General features: G+C 36.5%; 1 protein-coding gene across 4 annotated transcripts in view; it reads left to right on the plus strand.

Moving 5' to 3' along the window:
* The window catches only part of ACSS3 (acyl-CoA synthetase short chain family member 3), a 143,569-nt gene that overhangs the window by 119,569 nt on the left and 5,946 nt on the right, over positions 1 to 18,054 (plus strand). For 3 of the 4 annotated variants that reach the window (XR_003432917.1, XM_027107102.1, XM_027107101.1), the window contains exons 12-13: positions 6,023 to 6,104; positions 8,258 to 8,380. Coding sequence is in view for 3 of the 4 variants with exons in the window: in XM_027107102.1 (XP_026962903.1) it covers positions 6,023 to 6,104; positions 8,258 to 8,380 (205 nt within the window). In the remaining variant the exon portion in view is untranslated. Of the gene's footprint in view, positions 1 to 6,022; positions 6,105 to 8,257; positions 8,381 to 9,904; positions 9,943 to 18,054 lie in introns of all 4 variants that reach the window. The other variant, XM_027107103.1, reaches the window with a different exon arrangement.

Below are 18,054 nucleotides of genomic sequence, written 5' to 3' on the forward strand. Positions count from 1 at the left end.
GTAAAATCTGTTATAAATAGTGTAAGTATCATTTGAAATTATCTTTCTCTGGCAGTTTCTTTAAAATCTGAAGCTATAATCATATTTCTAAGTTTTGCAAGGTACTAAGCATAATGATTCGTTTTATCATATTAAGATGACTCATCCCCAAACCAGAAATAATGATATGTGGTAATTTTGAAAAAACCTCTTGATCCATTTCAGCTCTTTTAACTCCTTTGTTAAGGCTTTCTAGAAATCTCTGTTTTGCTCCTCTGGGGATCCCTAAACTAGAAGGTAGACATTTAAGTGATTCCTAAACTACTGTAGACCCTAGGATGTAATAAACATGAATCTTGCAGTTCTTGTAGATTACTTGCTTTCAAAGGATTTATCTTTCTAGTACAAGAGCAAACTGTATGCCTGCATGGTAGAAAATTCTTCTGATTTTGAAACTTAACTCCAGGCACTTAATTTTGTGGGAAAGTTATGATACCTGAATTGCTATGAATACAAAATGTTCATGAATTTTAGAAGGTGCTTCTGTAATTGCAACCAGAGCTTCAAAGTGCAGAAATATGAGTCAGTGATTTCCAGGCAACACCGTGCAGGGCATGAGAGAAAAGGTTAACTGCAATGCCTTCCTCAGTACCACAGTGCTCACTGTTATTAAAGCCATAGGTCTCTGACTCTTCCTGATTCGTGGGTACACATTTTTCTGTGACCAGACACGGTTGTTGCTATTGGAAGTGCAGCTTGTCTGCCTCCTGCTCTGTCCCACTGGCCTGTGCCCTGCAGGCAGTGATGGGATGCCAGGGAGCTGGATGGCCTTGTCTAAGTGGCTTTTACTCTGGTTCCTGCTGATTTCTCGGCCTCCAGATACTGAACACTTGGTCCTTAATGATGTTTGTTCACATCCTTATAGTTTTGCAGGAGTGATTTGGTCACTTACTCTGCTGCTGTTTGGGAGAGGATCAGTACGGCTTTCCTTCACCAGTGTATCCTTTGAATAAACCCAGGATGTCGTGTAATTGTAATCCCATTCCTTTCTAAATGTCCTCTGCAGATTTTAGTATGATCTTTTATTAGTCTTACAACAACATTGTGCGGTAGGCAGTGGGACAGATATTATCTCATTTTCGACATGGGAATCTGAACATCATTAGCAGTTACACAGCTAGAACTCAGATTTCTAACCCAGTTGTTTGTCTGCCCAGAGAGAAAGAAATTATGGCCTAATCAGTCTCTTCTGGGGAGATGAAAAGCAACTTCATAGGAAAATCACAAGTAAAGCCTAAAGACCCTGTAGGAAATACTGGGAGTGCAAAGTTGGGATCTAACTCCAGAATTCTCTAGGGAACAGGAGTTTTGTCTTCAATTTACAGTATTTGTGTTGCAAATAGGATTCCTGATGGAGCAGTGAGTACAGACCGTCCTTTATCTGGGATTGGAGGCATCTAGGAGTTTTATTTATTTCAGATTGGTCAGGGATGTTTACCTTCTACAGTGATGGACATTCTCTTCCTTCATTAGCTATTTAAGGATTTCTCTATGATACCTCCCCCTCAACACACACACACACACACATATTACTGCTGCCTCAGTTATTTCTCTTACAGCTTAAGAATGTTCTCTTTGGAAAGGGTTTTCTCTAAGAGGAACTCCTCATTCACAATTGGATAGTTTGTAACAAAACTCACCTTTTCACTCTGTTTGGGAAGAGTTAGGAAAGGTATCACAGGGTGGTAACATTTGATCTTGCATTTGAAGGATGAGGATAGGCATTTCCCGACATATTTCTTAGTATTTTCAGAAAATTTCCTTCCTTCTGCCAGTCCAATGAATTTTTATGTTATTGTAACTACAGGAAAAAAAAGTATTTTTTCTAGAACTTTAGAAATAGAGCCCCAGTGCACTCACTATTCCAGAAGGAAAACCTGCATTTAATGTTGAATAATCATTAGGTTAGCAACAAGAAAAGCGTTAATTTCAAATACGGCAAAAAAATTCTGCTCTATTTCATATACACCTAACTTCTTTCTGGAGATTATTGCTTCTCTTCTCACATGTTTTACTTCATATATATATGAAGTACATATGTGTGTGTGTGTGTGTGTGTGTGTGTGTGTATATATATATATATATATATATATGTACACACTTCCAATTCTGGAACTCCCTTTTCTGCTTTTCTTTAGGACCAATAAATGGCATTTTCCAAGGTACCTTCTTTAGAGTCTCTTTTCAATTTTGAAATAACATCTGAATTTTTAGACACCAGGCTTTATTAGTGAAGAATGGATAGCATTCTCTTATTTTATCCTACTAATTACCAATTGTAATTTCATATCTTGCTTTCCAGCCTGTTCCTCAGTTAGACTTGGGGATAATGAAGAAGTTTTCTAGGGGCATCTCAAAAATGACTTGGGGCCAGACACGTATGCCATTTGCAGCAGGTCCATACCTTGGCTGGTGATAAAAACTTCCCTTCCAAGAGTTCCTGTCAGTATAGGATTTAACCATCTTCTGTAAAACTTGCCTGACAAATATCTTAAATGTTTACATTTTGATGTTATGTCATTAATTTAATGGAATAGACATCATTCATTACAGTCTTTCTCCCTATATGTATTCTAAAAATTACTAAATTTCTTGTAAATACACAATATTCCAGGATCTCCACGCATCTCAGATAATAGTTTATATATTCTTTCCATTAATGTCTAACACAGTGATTTAGGAATACCAAGCACTCAACAAATACTTGACTGAATAAAGAAAATGCATGAGTTAATGCATGCATACATGAATGAATAAATAAATTAGATGATCAAATAATTCTTCTGGTGTTTTCTTCTCTAACTCTCAAATCTCCACCCTCTCTCCATTGGCTACTCTGCCCAACTTTTCCCCATCCTAAATCAGCCTGCCTCTCTGCATTAAACCCTGACTTACAGCTCTCCTTCCAGTCACCTGCAAACTTTTAAAAAGTATAGTCTAACCTTACTGCCTGCACTTACTTTCCTGCTTACTCCTTGATCACTCCAGTTCTTTCAGCTCCACTCTGCAGAAATGGCGATCCTGGGGGAGATTCACAGCATCTCAGTCACTAAGTTCCATGACCTCTGTTGAATCCACTTTCAAACAGAATTTGCACTTCACTTCACCTTGTTGAACGCTCAGTCATTTTTAAAACTCTGCTCTGGAGGCCCCTCACATACTATCCTGGTTCTCGTTCAGTTGTTTGGTTATTTTTGTTCATATTTGGTTATTTTTGTTCATGGTCTTCTTTTCCTTGGTCCCTCTTTAATACTGTGTTTGGCCTTGGATTTCTCCTTCCTATTCTGTAATCTCTTCCTGGATATATGCTTGCTATGTTATACTTAATTCCCAAGGTCTATAGGTATATCCAAACTTATGAAGACCTTTCTCACAGATGATATAAAAATCCCTACAGTCCCTGTTCTTCAGAAGATTTATGCAGATATTTAAAGTTTTGTGCAACAGCTGAGAAAGCTGGTATCCTTAAAGCTTATTATTTATTTGTTTATTTATTTTGGAGGATGGCTGCCTCTACTTGTAATCCTCTAGGCTTTAATGAATTACAAGAATATAATCTATATGTTACTAATTGCTAGTACCAAATTTTTTTCAGGAAGTAAGAGAAAACACAGATTATCAGGTCATCTTCTTTTAAGAATGGAGATTGCAAACTTAACCAACTTCTGGGAAGTGTAAGATTTCCTTTTCTCTCCAGTAACACCCTTACCGGAAAATGCTAAACTCTTGGTCTCACGTGCACACACTGAATTAGATACATTCTAGGCCACCAGGAAACTCAGCTCACATTCAATACACTAAGTACTAACTCATTTGGATTATTATTGCAAACACTCAGAAGTCTCTGCTGTGAAGAGGCGGTACCTGGTTGCCGGTGAACCAAAGTCTTAGATTTGGGGTAGATAAAACGGATGAGACACTGCTTTAACAATATGCCCTTCTCTGTGCATTGTTCTTCGTATGGGCAGTGTTTTGTGTTTACGGATTTGGATCAGGATATCTGTGTGTTTGTGTATCTGTGGAACTAAGGAATAACTGCTGCCACTCCACCTGGTGTGTACATTCAAATTTATCTCAGACCGCACCACTCTCTGTTGTCCCCAGTACAGCCTGAATGTTAGTTGCCATTTATTATCACAGTTGCCTTTTTATTCTTATTGTAGGGAGGTATTTTCTTATACCCAAGCGTCTGTTAAAAGAATATCTCCATGAAACACAGAAAGTACTATATATTGTGGTACATTTTTGGGGAACAACTGAAAATTATTTCTTACTTAATATGCAAGCGGAATGCATCTCTGTCGGGTTTATTGTTCTAGTTGTATATTTTGAGTATAGTAGGCTTCACTCATTAATGTTTCCTCTTGTGGCCCATGTTGGCTTTTGATTTGTCATTTCTTCTTAACGTCCTCTTCATTTGTTTACCCTCAGCATCCTGTAAATGCTGCTAAATAAATGATTTTTAGCGGTTGCCATATTCACATTGTATTTCAATGTGTAATGATGATTTTTACACTTGTTATAAAAATATTAACAGTTAAACAGATAAAGTGAAATTATATACAAGGTTCATTCGAAAGATTAACATAGAAAAATCAGGTAGAAGGACCTGAAGGGATCATCTGCTTCAGCTTGCTGCCTTCCTGCAGGTTTAGTGATGAACAGTAACAGTAACAACAGCAACAGCAACAATATAGCAGCATCTCTGTAGTTTTGGGGGTTTTTTTCAGGTTACAAAATGCTTTCGCATGCATTTTATGAAATTACGGGAGGTCCAGAACGCTGATGTAGCCTTTTTTCCTCCATCTTAAAATATTACAAAAAGAAGACCTAGCAAGGGAGGACCTATGGGTAGGCCAGACATAGAGGCAATGGGCAATCCCAGCTGGGCAGCTGATCCCACTGGTAACAGCATTTTCTGCCTGACAGAATGTGAGAATACAGTTCAGTGTCTCAGAAGTCTAATATTGGGGTAGAAGGCATGTGATGTTGCCTCATGTTGGCAGTAACCATGTCTACTTCATTTTCCATTTTCTCACATCTGCACTGTGAAGTCACCACTTCACTTGGTGTTTTTTGTGAGTACAGGAGGGTGGGGTTTTGAAAATCTTTAAGTTTTACAGTATCTAAATTTCCAAACTATAAAGCATCTAAAAAGTTTCCTGAAAATACACTGAGCGGTTATTTTCGTTAGGTAATACTTCCTACAGGGAACGGATATGAGAATTCATTTGTTTACATAAAGATAGATAGATAGACAGATGGGTGATAGATAAAGATTAAGCCCTTATTGTGTGTATAACACCTGTTTCATACTATGGAGGAATGAAAGAAATATAAGAGGAAATTGATTGAAAAGAACAGATATACGCTACCTTCTACTTTATATGCTCACCTATCTTCGTGTGTTCATAGGTGTGAGAACTCTCATAGGTCTGGATGCTCATGAAAAGAAAGAACAGAAGAGAGAAGAGTGAGAGGGAATTCTCAGAGTGGGGAGGCACATTGATTGTGAAGATAAAGACTGTTTGTGGGATGTTTAATTGGAACATCTTATCACAAAGAGACTGGCAAAGGTGGCAGTTAGCACCTTGATACTTCAAAAAAATAGATTTATTTGCCTATGGTGGAAGGATATTTCTCTCAAAAAGTAATGCATTCAGTGATGCATTTTTGGTTCCTTTTTGCAGATGTTATGCTTCTTACTGAAACAATGATTGATGCTAATAACTATTTGGATGCCAGATGTGTGTGCCTTTTGTGCCCTTCCCAGGAACCACAGTCATCCCTTCGTGACTTTGCTATGTCATGGTCAACCACTTCAGTCTCAGTTAGACATGATCTGTCCAGTGGATTTAGGGGTTACAATTCAATGTGGGGTTTGAATTGTAATTGTCCATCACAGTGAAAAACTGTTAGTTCTAATCAATCTGTCTTTATTACCATTTTCATCATAATTCTCACTGCTCTGTTTTTATATAAGGTTGCCATTACCACCTGGAGCTTTTTCAGGACTCTGGAAGAATCAGGAGGCATTCAAGCATTTATACTTTGAAAAATTTCCTGTAAGAACTTTATTGTACTTTTTTTTTAAAAATCATCTTGCACACTTCTCTATAGTTCTTGCCTATTAAGTTGAGTGGCTGGCTTTTAGAATCATGGATCACAAAGCAACTTTTAAAGGTTATTTGGACCAGTTTCCAGATCTCAGGGATAAGAATGCCCAAACCTCAAATGTCTAAATAAGTCATTTTAATATTTTTTATCAATCTCTGGACGTAGAAATTTCTCCGTTTCTCTTAGCAGCTTTTTCTGAAACGTAACAGCCTTTCATATCAAGAAAGGTTTTGTTAAATTAAAACTTCTGGGGACTTTCTGTATGATTTCTCACATTGGATTCCTCTGCACAGACTGAGAACATCTGATCAGAACTGGACACTGTCATTAGAACCTCTTTACCTCCTCTCCCCCGGTTATGTGAGCAAAATTTGTTCTGTTTGCCAGAAGTTGTATTTTTTTAAATCCCTTTAGCTATTACTGACATTCTTTCCTGAGTGTCCTCTGAGTTCTTTATTTTATAATACAGATACAGGATAGAGACAGTGTTCTCAACGCCTAACCCCCAGTGCTCTGGATAACAAACAGTATCTTTCTGTGTTCTGTTTTATCATTTACCTATTACTCTGTGGTTTGTGTTTATAACAGCACATAATTGATAATACGCGAAAGGGTCCCACTATCATCTTTCTGCTGTTTCTTCGCTTCTATTTCTTTCCCTGAGAGAGATACCTGGTCCTCATTTTACACTGGGTAAAAAAGAATGAATGATTAGAATTTCATTTTAAAAAAAGGTGAGTCTGTTTAGCATTCTATCTTTATTATTTGTGAAGGACAGCTAACCTAATCAACTAGACAAATGACAAGAATTAAAATAGCTTCCTTTAGAAAGACATCTCAGGGTTAAATGACCTCAGTAGCCAAGATTAAACATGCCCCAAGGGACTGTGGCAGAGAAGATTTGTCAGTAGAGTTGACTCCAATCAGCCCAATCTATCTGCCTGATGGGCCGCAGTCAAATCACCGGAGTACTGATGTGATTAATTACAACCTGACAGTGGTTCATAATATGTGCACGTGGTTTTCAGCATGACCACCTTTAACACTGAAAGCTCCTTCAAAGCCCCATAAACCATAGTTTATGCTTAAACTATATGTAGTGAATCTATACTCTGTCTTGTTACCCTGACCTCAACCCTTTCATCTAAGGACTTAATAACAGCACAGAAGGGTTCTATAACTTGCTCCCAGTTTAAGTAACAGAGCTGACATTTGGACCCATATATTCTGGCTCCAGAGCCCATGTCTTTACTTTACTCTCTGATAGTAATTGCAGTAAGAGCTGCCAGTTATTCAGGGCTCATGATGTGCCAGGGTCTGCCCTCTTTAGATGCCCCATCTCATGTATGCTTCTCACAGCCTCATAAGGTATGGTCCATTACCCTGTTTAATAGATGAGCATACTGAGTCTTAGGAAGATTTAGAAACACAAATAGTGACTCACCTGGATTTGTCCTGAAGCCCATGCTTGTAATACAGGTATTAATGTAACTCAGAAGCATTAGGGAAAATAATATTTATTTCTTTCTACTTCTTATTCTTCTTGATTTTTCATTCTATTGTGATATCTGGACCAGTGAAGATGTACTGCTACTCTTGAGTCGATAAAAAAAGTAAATTTTATACTTACTATTTAACTATATTTCACTGAAGCTTCAGTGCAATCCAAATCTATGTTAACAAACTAGTGGTCTATTTTGTAATTATTCATAGAGAGCTTTAATGCTTTTAAAAATTAACACAATTAAAGAAGAAATCTATCAAAGAACTACTTTGCAATACCAAAGTATACTGGAAATATTGAGCTATTATTTCTCCATTAAAAGGAAGAAATTGGGTTCATAAGCTTTACAACTCTCAGTTCAAACACTTAACGTGAACATATATAAGAACACTTTTATTCCTGGCTGTTAGGGGAGCAGAGAGATTCTAGTAGGCTTTCAAAATCAAAAATAATTTAATTCCATAGGCTAGTTATGAAAATAATTCAAATGATTACAGTAAACCTATTTCTATCACATTTTATATTTTACCAAGCTTAAAAATGATTACATTACCTAACACTATATGCTAATCAGACATTATTTATTCTTATTTTCAGGGATACTATGACACCATGGATGCTGGTTACATGGATGAAGAAGGTTATATATATGTTATGTCTCGAGTTGACGACGTGATAAATGTTGCAGGTCACAGGATTTCTGCAGGTGCTATTGAAGAGGTATTGATGACTATTGGTCTTTTATTCCAGGTGGTGTTTAGGGACAGAACTGAGCTGAAGTCAATACTGAGGTTGTCCATATTGAGGTTAAGTCATTCCACTTGGAAAATTTCCAGACCCTTCCTTTGAAGCATAGGCTCGGTTGGTCACTCTGGTATTTCTCTCAGCTCACTTTCTCTCCTGTGGATTTTCCTGTTCTCCAAATTCCCCTGATTCCTGCCTGAGTGGTAGAGAGGAATTTTAAGCACTTACATATATTTGTAATTTATGGGAGAGTCTATATACATTTGGTTCTTGATCCTTGCTACCTGATTGCTTCTAGCTTCTTGATTTGCGCCTGTTGATAACCAGGTTTACATATAGTCTTTACTGGGTGTGTGATTTCAACATTTTATCATACTCTTAAATCCTGAGAATTTTCTTCCAATGTAAATTACACAAAGTCCCCAGAAGAGTATTTTAAAATGTTTTCAATTTTTTTTACCTTAAAATAGAATAAAATCCTCCTTTTTATTGTATAATACTATGAGTTTTTTACTTATAGTATAGATTCTTGTAGCCATCACCAACAACCAGGATACAGAAAAATTTCAACACTGCCCAAGAGTTTCCCCATAATGTCACCTTTTTATTCTGACCTTCCCCACCCCTAACCCCTGGGAACCACTGATTTTTTTTTTTTGTTCCTATGTTTTTTTGTTCCTATGTTCTAGAATCTCATATAAATGGAGTAATACAGTATGTAACCTTTGGAGACTGGGCTATTTCATTTAGGAAAGTGCGTTAGAGATCCATTCAAGTTGTGTGTATGTCGATTATGTGTCCTTTTACATTGCTGTGCAGCATTCCACTGTGTGGATGTACTAACCCATTTATGTTTCCTTTACCCATTAGAGGATATTTTAAGTGCTTCTAGTTTGAGGCAGTTACAAATAATGCTGCCATATACATTCAAGTTCAGGTTTTTGTGCAAAAGTTAGTTTTCATTTCTCTAGGATAAATGCCTGTAGTGAGTCTGCTGGGTTACATGTTAAGTGTATGTTTAGGCTTATAAGAAACTACCAAACTGTTCTCTAGAGCGGCTGTGCCATTTTATATTCCCACCCATAGTGTCTGAGGGGGTCTGTTTCTTCCCATCTTCATTAGTACTCAGAATTGCCATTGTTCTTTATTTAAATCATTCTAATAGATGGGTAAAGGTATCTAATTGTGCTTTGAATTTGATTGTCTGTAATGACTAAAATGTTGGAAACCTTTTCTTGTGTTTATTTGCCATCAATGTTCTTCTCTGTCACTAAAATCTTCTGCCCATCTTTTTAAAAATTGGGTTGTTTTTCTTATTGTTCAGTTTTGAGAGTTTTTAAGGTATTCTGGACACAAGTCCTTTGTTTGATATGCAGTTTGAAGATATGTATTTTTTTCCTGTCTGTGACTGGTCTTTCTATTCTCTTAAAAGTGCTCTTAATAGAGCAAAAGTGTGTTTCATATTGATGAAGTCTAATTCAGCATTTTTTTCTTTTATAGATGATGATGTTTATCGAAGAACTCTTTCCTAACCCAAGGTCATACTTTCTTCTTTGTTTTCACCTAAAATTTTATAGTTTTACATTTTATATCAATTTACATTTTGAGGGGTTTTTTTTGTATATAGTACAAGATATAGGTTGAGGATTTTTTTTTAAATGTGTATGCCAATTCTTCCATGTGTTATATGTTGCAAAGACTGGACTTTCTCCATTGAATTGCCTTTGCACCTTTGTAAAAAATTAGCTGACAGTATTTGAGTGGGTCTATTTCTAGAGTATCTCTTGTTTTATTGATCTGTGTGTTTACCTTTTCACCAATACTATTCTGTCTTGATACTTTATAGAATGTCTTAGAGTTGAATAGTGTCCACTATTTTCGAAATCGCTCCACTTTTCAAAAATCGTGTGGATATTCTGTTCCTTTACTTTTCCATATATATTTTAGAATGAGCTTTTCTATAGTTAAAATAAATCCTGCATGGATTCTGACTGGGATTGTGTTAAATCTATAGATGGATTTGAGAAAAATTGATATCTGGACTCTACTGAATTGTCCAATTCATGAACTTTGTATGTCTTTCCATTTATTTAGGTCTTTTTTGATATGTTCCACTGACATTTTATACTTTTTAGTATGCAGATTCTGAACATATTTTCTTTTTTTTTAATTTATTTTTTTATACAGCAGGTTCTTATTAGTTATCCATTTTATACATATTAGTATATACATGTCAATCCCAATCTCCCAATTCATCTCACCACCACCACCCCAACCCACCCCCGCCGCCGCTTTCCCCCCTTGGTGTCCATACGTTTGTTCTCTACATCTGTGTCTCTATTTCTGCTCTGCAAACCGGTTCATCTGTACCATTTTTCTAGGTTCCACATATATGCGTTAATATACGATATTTGTTTTTCTCTTTCTGACTTACTTCACTCTGTATTGCAGTCTGTAGATTCATCCACGTCTCTACAAATGATCCAATTTCTGAACATATTTTCTTAATTTATACCTAAGTAGTTTTCTGAGCTATTGTAAATAGAATTTTTTTTAGTTTTGGTTTCCAGATTTTCATTGCTAGTGGATATAGAACTGCTATTGACTTTTATGAACTGATATGTATCTTATGATCTTGTTAAATTCATTTATTAGTTCTAAGAGTTGTGTGTATATGTGTGTGTATGTGTGTGTTTGTATTTCTTGGGATTTCCTGTGTGGACAATCATGCTGTCTGTGAATAGAGGTAGTTTTATTGCTTGCTTTCCAATCTGAATATTTTTTATTTCTTTCTCTTGCCTTTTTGAACTGGTCAGAACCTCCACTATGATACTGAGTAAGAGTGATGAGAGCAGTTACCCTCGTCTTGTTCCTGATCTTAGGGTAAAAGCATTCAATATCTTACCATTAAGAATGACGTTACCTGTAGATGTTTCTGTAGATGGCCTTTATCAGATGAGGAAGTTTCCTTCTATTAATAGTAGAAGGAAATTAATAGTAGAAGTAGAATTAAAAGTTTCCTTCTACTAATTTGCTGGGGTTTTTTCTTTTTTTTTTTTTTTTATCTTGAAAGAATGTTAAATTTTATCAAACGCTTTTTCTGCTTCTATTGATATGATTGTGTGGGTTTTCTTTTTAAGCCTGTTACTATGGTGAATCACATTAATTAATTTTCAACTGTTGAACCAGCTTTGCATTGCTTGGGATATACCTCACTTAGTTGCAATGTATTATTGTTTAATATATTGATTTTTTTTAATTTATAGTAATTTTTGCTGATCGGAAGTTGGCTTTGTGTGGTAATCATGTTTTTAATAGTGTTTGTATCATTTATCTTTTTTCATCCTTTCCTTTTTAATATATCTAGATCATTATGTTTCCTGTGGCCTTTTTGTAGATAACATAGTTGGGTCTTGTTCTTATTTTAATCCAGTTTTACAATTTCTATCTTTTAACTGGTGTTTTTAAGACCATTAACATTTAACTTAAGTATTGATATATTTATGTCTCCAAGTTTATTATTGGTTTCCTTCTTGCCTTTTCTCTTTTTTTATTTCCCTCATGTTACATTTTCTCCCTTCTTTTAAGTCATTTGGTTCTTTTTTTGTAGCTTCTATTTCTTTGCTGAGAACTTCTCCATTCATTCCAAGGGTGCTTGCCCATACTTTCTGGGTCACAGTTACTGTGGAGTTGTTAATATTTATCTTTGTTAATTTTATCCTAAATGTGCAAATGAGGCATTCTTTGTCAAAGACAGATTTCTTAATAATAAGTGTGTCATTGCTTTCTTACTCCCGGTCTTATCCCTAGGTGACCCAACAAGAGCCGATGGGAAATTTCCCTACATAAGTAGCCAGCCACACCATAGATGAGAAATAAGGAAAATTATTTTTCTCTGCTTATAAAGAGGAAGGAGGCAGCTATCTTTCCCCCTCCTAAAGAGGTCTCCTTGGACACATAATAGCCTGAATCCAAACTCCAGTTCTTTGATATGTACATAACATCTCTCCAGGAGGCAGATAGCCCCGTGTGTCTCAACTTTTACAACCTAGAAATGTTTCCAACTTCTAAGCCTTCATCTTTTTGACATATAAATACCAAGGAAGATAGTGAGTGGGCCAGTCTCCCCAGCACCTTATGAGTTTAACCTAGGGATCTAGTCTAGGATGTAAGCATTTTGCCCACGCAGGGAAATTAGAAAATTTTATTATCCTTTCATATCAGAGCAATTGACTAAACAAACAGCTATAGATCAAATTCTCAAGGTATTTGAAGAGTCTCAGGAGGCTAGGGTTTTTTATAGGGCCAATGAGGAAATCTGGAAAAGTTTTATTCCCCTACAGATATAATAGCTACATTAAAATCTTTATCTGATATTTGTAATATTTGGATTGGGGTTTGGCATTTGTTGATTATCTTTTTTAAAGGAGTGTTTAGGTTTTCCTAATTCTTCTCATGTCCAGTAATTTTGCATTTTATATTTTGACTATTACTTTATGAGATTTTGGATCCTTTGAAAATCATCTGGATTTTTGTTCTTGTGATTGTTTATTTTAGCAGATGGTCAAGCCATTTAAGATCATACCACACGTCCTTACCCACTTTCTGTGGATTGTGGTTCCAATGTCAATTTTGTTTTCAAAGCCTTTACAGTGCTATTCTAGTACATCTCACTGTGTCTCTCTCCCAGAGGCCAATCTGAAACTCAAGTTAAGTGCTCAAAATCTGTGCTATGCTGATTCTGGTTGGATTCATGCACATACAACTTTACAGTAGGCTCAGGACATCATACTCAGATTTAAAATATCCCTTTTTCTAGCTCCTTTCTCTCTACAATCTACTCTTCACTTTTTGATTCCCAGGACTCCCCCTTACTGCTCTTCTCGGTATAAAGTCAGGGCTTCAGCCTCCCCGTACTCCTGCTGGGGTTCAGTCCTGCAAGGTCTACCTACATAGCGTCCCTGGGGAGAGGAAGGGACTCTGTCTCTTTGTTAGCACTTGCCTGGTATAGGGCAGAGCTAGTCAACAGGGATCAACTCTCAGGAACTGGATGGCTGCTGGTGGGGAGGACAAGTGGTACTGAATCTTTCCTGGCTCTCTTGGTGTAAGATGGGGGAGTCCCCAGTGCTCCATCCCCAGGATCTGCTGCACAGTGATAGTGGAGAAGGGAGAGGACACAGCTTTTTGGCTGCATTCACCTGGTGAAAGGTGTGAAGAATCAACAAGGTGGTTACAGCTCTGTAGGAAGGAAGAGAGACACTGCTTCTTCATTGGTGTCCATCTGGAGTAGGGACAATAAAATCAAAATGATTCTGTTTCCCAGCTCCTCTGCTCCTTTTCCTGGACCTCTAGGTGGACACAGCAGGCATTTCTTAGGGCTTTTTCTGTCTGTACTTATTGACAGTTCCACATTTTTGACTGATAGAGAACCCAGGCCAGAATATATAGGAGGCAAAATCAACAAACCAACAAACCATAACAACAATGAAAACCAAAAACTTCTAAACAAGCAAAAAACAAGGGACTCACCATCAGGTTGTCTCTCAAGTTCTGATAGAGTCTTCTGGTATGAATTTTTTTTTTTTTTTTTTGCGGTACGCGGGCCTCTCACTGTTGTGGCCTCTCCCATTGCGGAGCACAGGCTCCGGACGCGCAGGCTCAGCGGCCATGGCTCACAGGCCCAGCCGCTCCATGGCATGTGGGATCTTCCTGGACCAGGGCACGAACCCGTGTCCCCTGCATCAGCAGGCAGACTCTCAACCACTGCACCACCAGGGAAGCCCTTCTGGTATGAATTTTAGCCCAAAGTATTCCATCACAATTAGTGGAAGTGATAAGATGGAATGTATTTACTCCATCTTTTCCAGAACCAAACCCAGAATAGTTTTCGAATGGAATGGGGCAAACTGCAGTTTAAATTAAAGAAAATGCTTAAAGCAGTATGACTGATAATGCAGTAGGATGAGAGTATGCACAATCATAGTTCCCCTTTCTCTAATTAAAAAAATGGTCACTTTCTCAAAAGGTTGTACTTAACTTCAGCCCAAAATTAACACTTAACACTTCTTGTCATGTAGGCTTTTCTTTCTTAGTGACAGTCAATGTGATATTATTTGAGTAAAAGGAAATAATTTTATAAAATATTTTGGAACATGTGACTTTTATCTGCTGTTATAATATTGTTTTTAACTGACTGTGAATTTTGTGATAACCTGAAATTGAAATTTATGCTTCATGTATTTTGGTGTGTTGACAAAAGATGGTTCTGGCTTCAGGAACTTTTAATTTCTTGCTTATAGGAGATTACGTCCATTTCTGGCAGACTCAGCTAATCAAAATACAGAGATTACATATGCATAGCTCTTATTATCAGTCAAAATTCTTAGTGCTCTCTTTTATTTTTAGAATGAAGAGTGCCAACCTATTCAAATATATATTGTGCTTTAATGTTTCTACTGACATGCTTCTCACTATATGTAACAGCAGAGCGAGGCAGGCAGAAGATAGGCAGTTAAAACAGCAAAATTGAAAAAACTGCGCCAGAATCCATGACATCTAACAGGAATTTTGTCCCTGGGTCTTAGAGTGCTCATAGCATGTAACAGGACACCTCTCAGCCTTAAGCCTTCTTGAAGTGAATGTCTCCCTTTATGTGAATTAAATGATTAACTATTGTATATTTATGTCTAATAAGGAAATTAATATCTCAATTCTGGGTTGTCTTCTCCATGTTAGAATCTATTAGAGGGTTGAAAACCAACATTTTTACCGGCTTTTTCCCAGCTCCTTAGTAAAGTTGCTTAACAAATTGATAATATGAAATGTTCATATGATGTTCATATTAATGACAGCTTTTACTAAAGTGCCCAAACCTTATTTTATATTTAAATGCTTTTCTGGGAGTCTTAATAATGAATGCTGGATTCCACTTTGATTTTTTGAAATAGGACTTGAGGGTCTTAAATCCATTGGGAATATTATTTATAGAAAATAAAAATAGACTGAATGTCTATTTATATACAGTGAAAATATCTTAGCTTTTTCAGTTTCCCAAAATAACATTTGACGAATTTATCACCTTACATAAGACTAAATCAAACAGAAATTCTACTAAAATGACTATATCACAAACATTTCAGGAAACGCTATGTTCTTTTCTGTTCTCGACATAAGAAAATAGAGTCCTACAATGGCTTTTAGAAATTTAAGAGGACATTATCCTTGCATATCCCAATGCATGTGAGGGCCTTCTATAAATATCAAGTAATAACCAAATCTATTTGAACAGCTGATTAATCTTTGAAAGCCTACCATCTAGCTGGACAATTGGGACACTTAGGTGGAAGTTCAAGGTATTCTTAAGAAAAATGTGTCCTAAATCTGCTAGTTCAGGTCATGCGAGCTCAAGTTACTAGGAGTCAATGTGGTCCTTCTGCTTAGTTCTCTTTCACTGTTGTGGGCAGATCTTTTCATGCAGAGACATCTCCAGGGAACAAATTGGGCTCCCTGATTTCATTCTTTCACTTGTAGCTTAAGATTTAGTTTGTTAAATAATCCTACGAGTATCCTTGGAAACTTGGAAGCCTGGTGTTAAAATACTACATTTAAAGCCTAGGGCAGTGTTCGCATACAGTTTTCCCTTTTGAAGGTTATTCTGACCAAAGCATCACTGTTTGTTTTTCAAGCTAGCTATTTTGTTCACTATTTTAGGAATAATTTGTTCAAGATTGAATATATTTCCATAAAGTGCATATTCAACAAAGATGCCGTGCAATTTCATTTCTACCCAACATTAAATGACTACTGGATGTAAATAGTTGTAAAATTGCTGAATATTTTCCTGGCCACTGATAGGAATATTGATGAAGATGTGGAATCTGGCAGTTTCCTAGGTGACTCCATTGTCAGAGGAGGTAAAACAATATTCCTCCTCTTCCCATAGCAAAGACAATCTCCCTCTGCAGAGTGTATTTTACGAGGGTGCTTGATTTAAACTAATTTTTTCTAAAATTAAAATACTTAAAACATAATTAAGAAACCTGTATAATTTAGCCCACTAAAACCATAAAACCATTTAAATCAAATAAAATTTACACAAAAATGGCAGTACTGCAGAAACCAAGAATGACAGTTACTTGCCAGGCCTGTTACCATAACATTTATATGCTCACTTTGGGTGAAACAATTACCTTTTAAGTTGTGTCACTTTTTTTGGTACTTGAATGCCAGTTAACCACAGATACTTCATGAATTTTATATGGAGGGAATATATGAGTGGCTTTTGATTTCCGCCCCCCCCATAGGACATTTGGTGGGCTTCTGTCCCAATATGTTGCCAAGATATATTTTGATGCTTTCCCTTTTCACAATTCGGTTGTTGAAATCATTATTTGGCATGCAAATACTGTTTGTGGAGCCAACACAGAAAGCTGCCTCTCTTCCTTTATGGCATCTTTTTTAACACTGATAGAATAATATAATGTTTTATCCACTATAATGAACTTCATTTACAGATGGCACGGAATTCTGGAGAATGACATGTTTCTCACAGATTTTTAAGAATCATATCTTCAGTTGGCAAAAAATGGGAAACTTAGATATTATAAGGAATTGTGTTATATATTACTTCTGATTTTAAAATACTCTCTCTGCCCTTATAGAAAACCAGTCAGCGTTTTCCCATCCACTTCTAAAAACACTGAGACCAAGGATGGAAGTTAAAATAGCAAGGTGAAATCATGGCAGACTAGAAGTTTTGTTGTTCAATTTAGTTAAAATTATAGTCATACTGGTTAGGTGCAAAATATCTAGATGTATGATTTTTTTTTTTTTTTTACAGTGATTTAAACTGTAAAACTTCAAAAACTCAGGTATAGAAGCACCAGTGAACACTTTAATAAATGGGCTTTTGACCATTAAAACTCTGGTTAGCCAGGTAAAAGTATTTTTCTCTATTCATTAAGGGAATACTAAATAGGATTTAAAGGATTGAACCTACCAAGTCTGTGTCCTACCTGCTCTAGAGAAGTTATTCTCTTCCACGGGCTGGTGACCATCAAGACTAACTGCCCAAACAAAGCTCTGACAATAAAATGTGTCTCTACTCTCAACATACAGACTGAAAAGAAAATAAGAACTTAACAAATGGGAAACATTTTGAGAGTTCACACTGAAGCAGTGAGAGAAGGTGGTATTGTATGGTCTGGTCTGTGTAGTATGTGTTTTGCAGAAGCTTTTGAGTCAGGACCAACTAAAGGAAAGAGGGCGTAGACACCTTTACCTCAGCAATGAAGTTAATAAAACATATAGTACAAAAATCATTTATTTATCACGTACCATTCTGAGCACTGCAGGAGTCAAAAGCTATGTCGATGGCAGCCCTCACAACTGAATACTTCAAGGCTGATGCTAGGATAGGATACGGGGCAATGTTGATTTGCATGCTTAATTAGGGGCAGTGTGAGTTAGTCCACTGGGTTTGTACCAAACATTCTAGCAGTTCATTGAGTCTTCTAGGAGTTCAGAGAAGAGAAAGCTCATTTTCAGCTTGAATTACTTTTTTTTTCCATAGAAAGTTTGGGATTTTTAGTGGCATGTCCCGGATTTTGTTGGTTTTTCTCTTCCCTCTGACTGTACCTTTATAGTGCAGT

This window comes from Aethalodelphis obliquidens, unplaced genomic scaffold (genome assembly GCF_003676395.1).
Source record: "Aethalodelphis obliquidens isolate GAN/ISIS:26980383/991018 unplaced genomic scaffold, ASM367639v1 scaffold8, whole genome shotgun sequence".
In the NCBI taxonomy this organism is placed as follows: domain Eukaryota; kingdom Metazoa; phylum Chordata; class Mammalia; order Artiodactyla; family Delphinidae; genus Aethalodelphis; species Aethalodelphis obliquidens.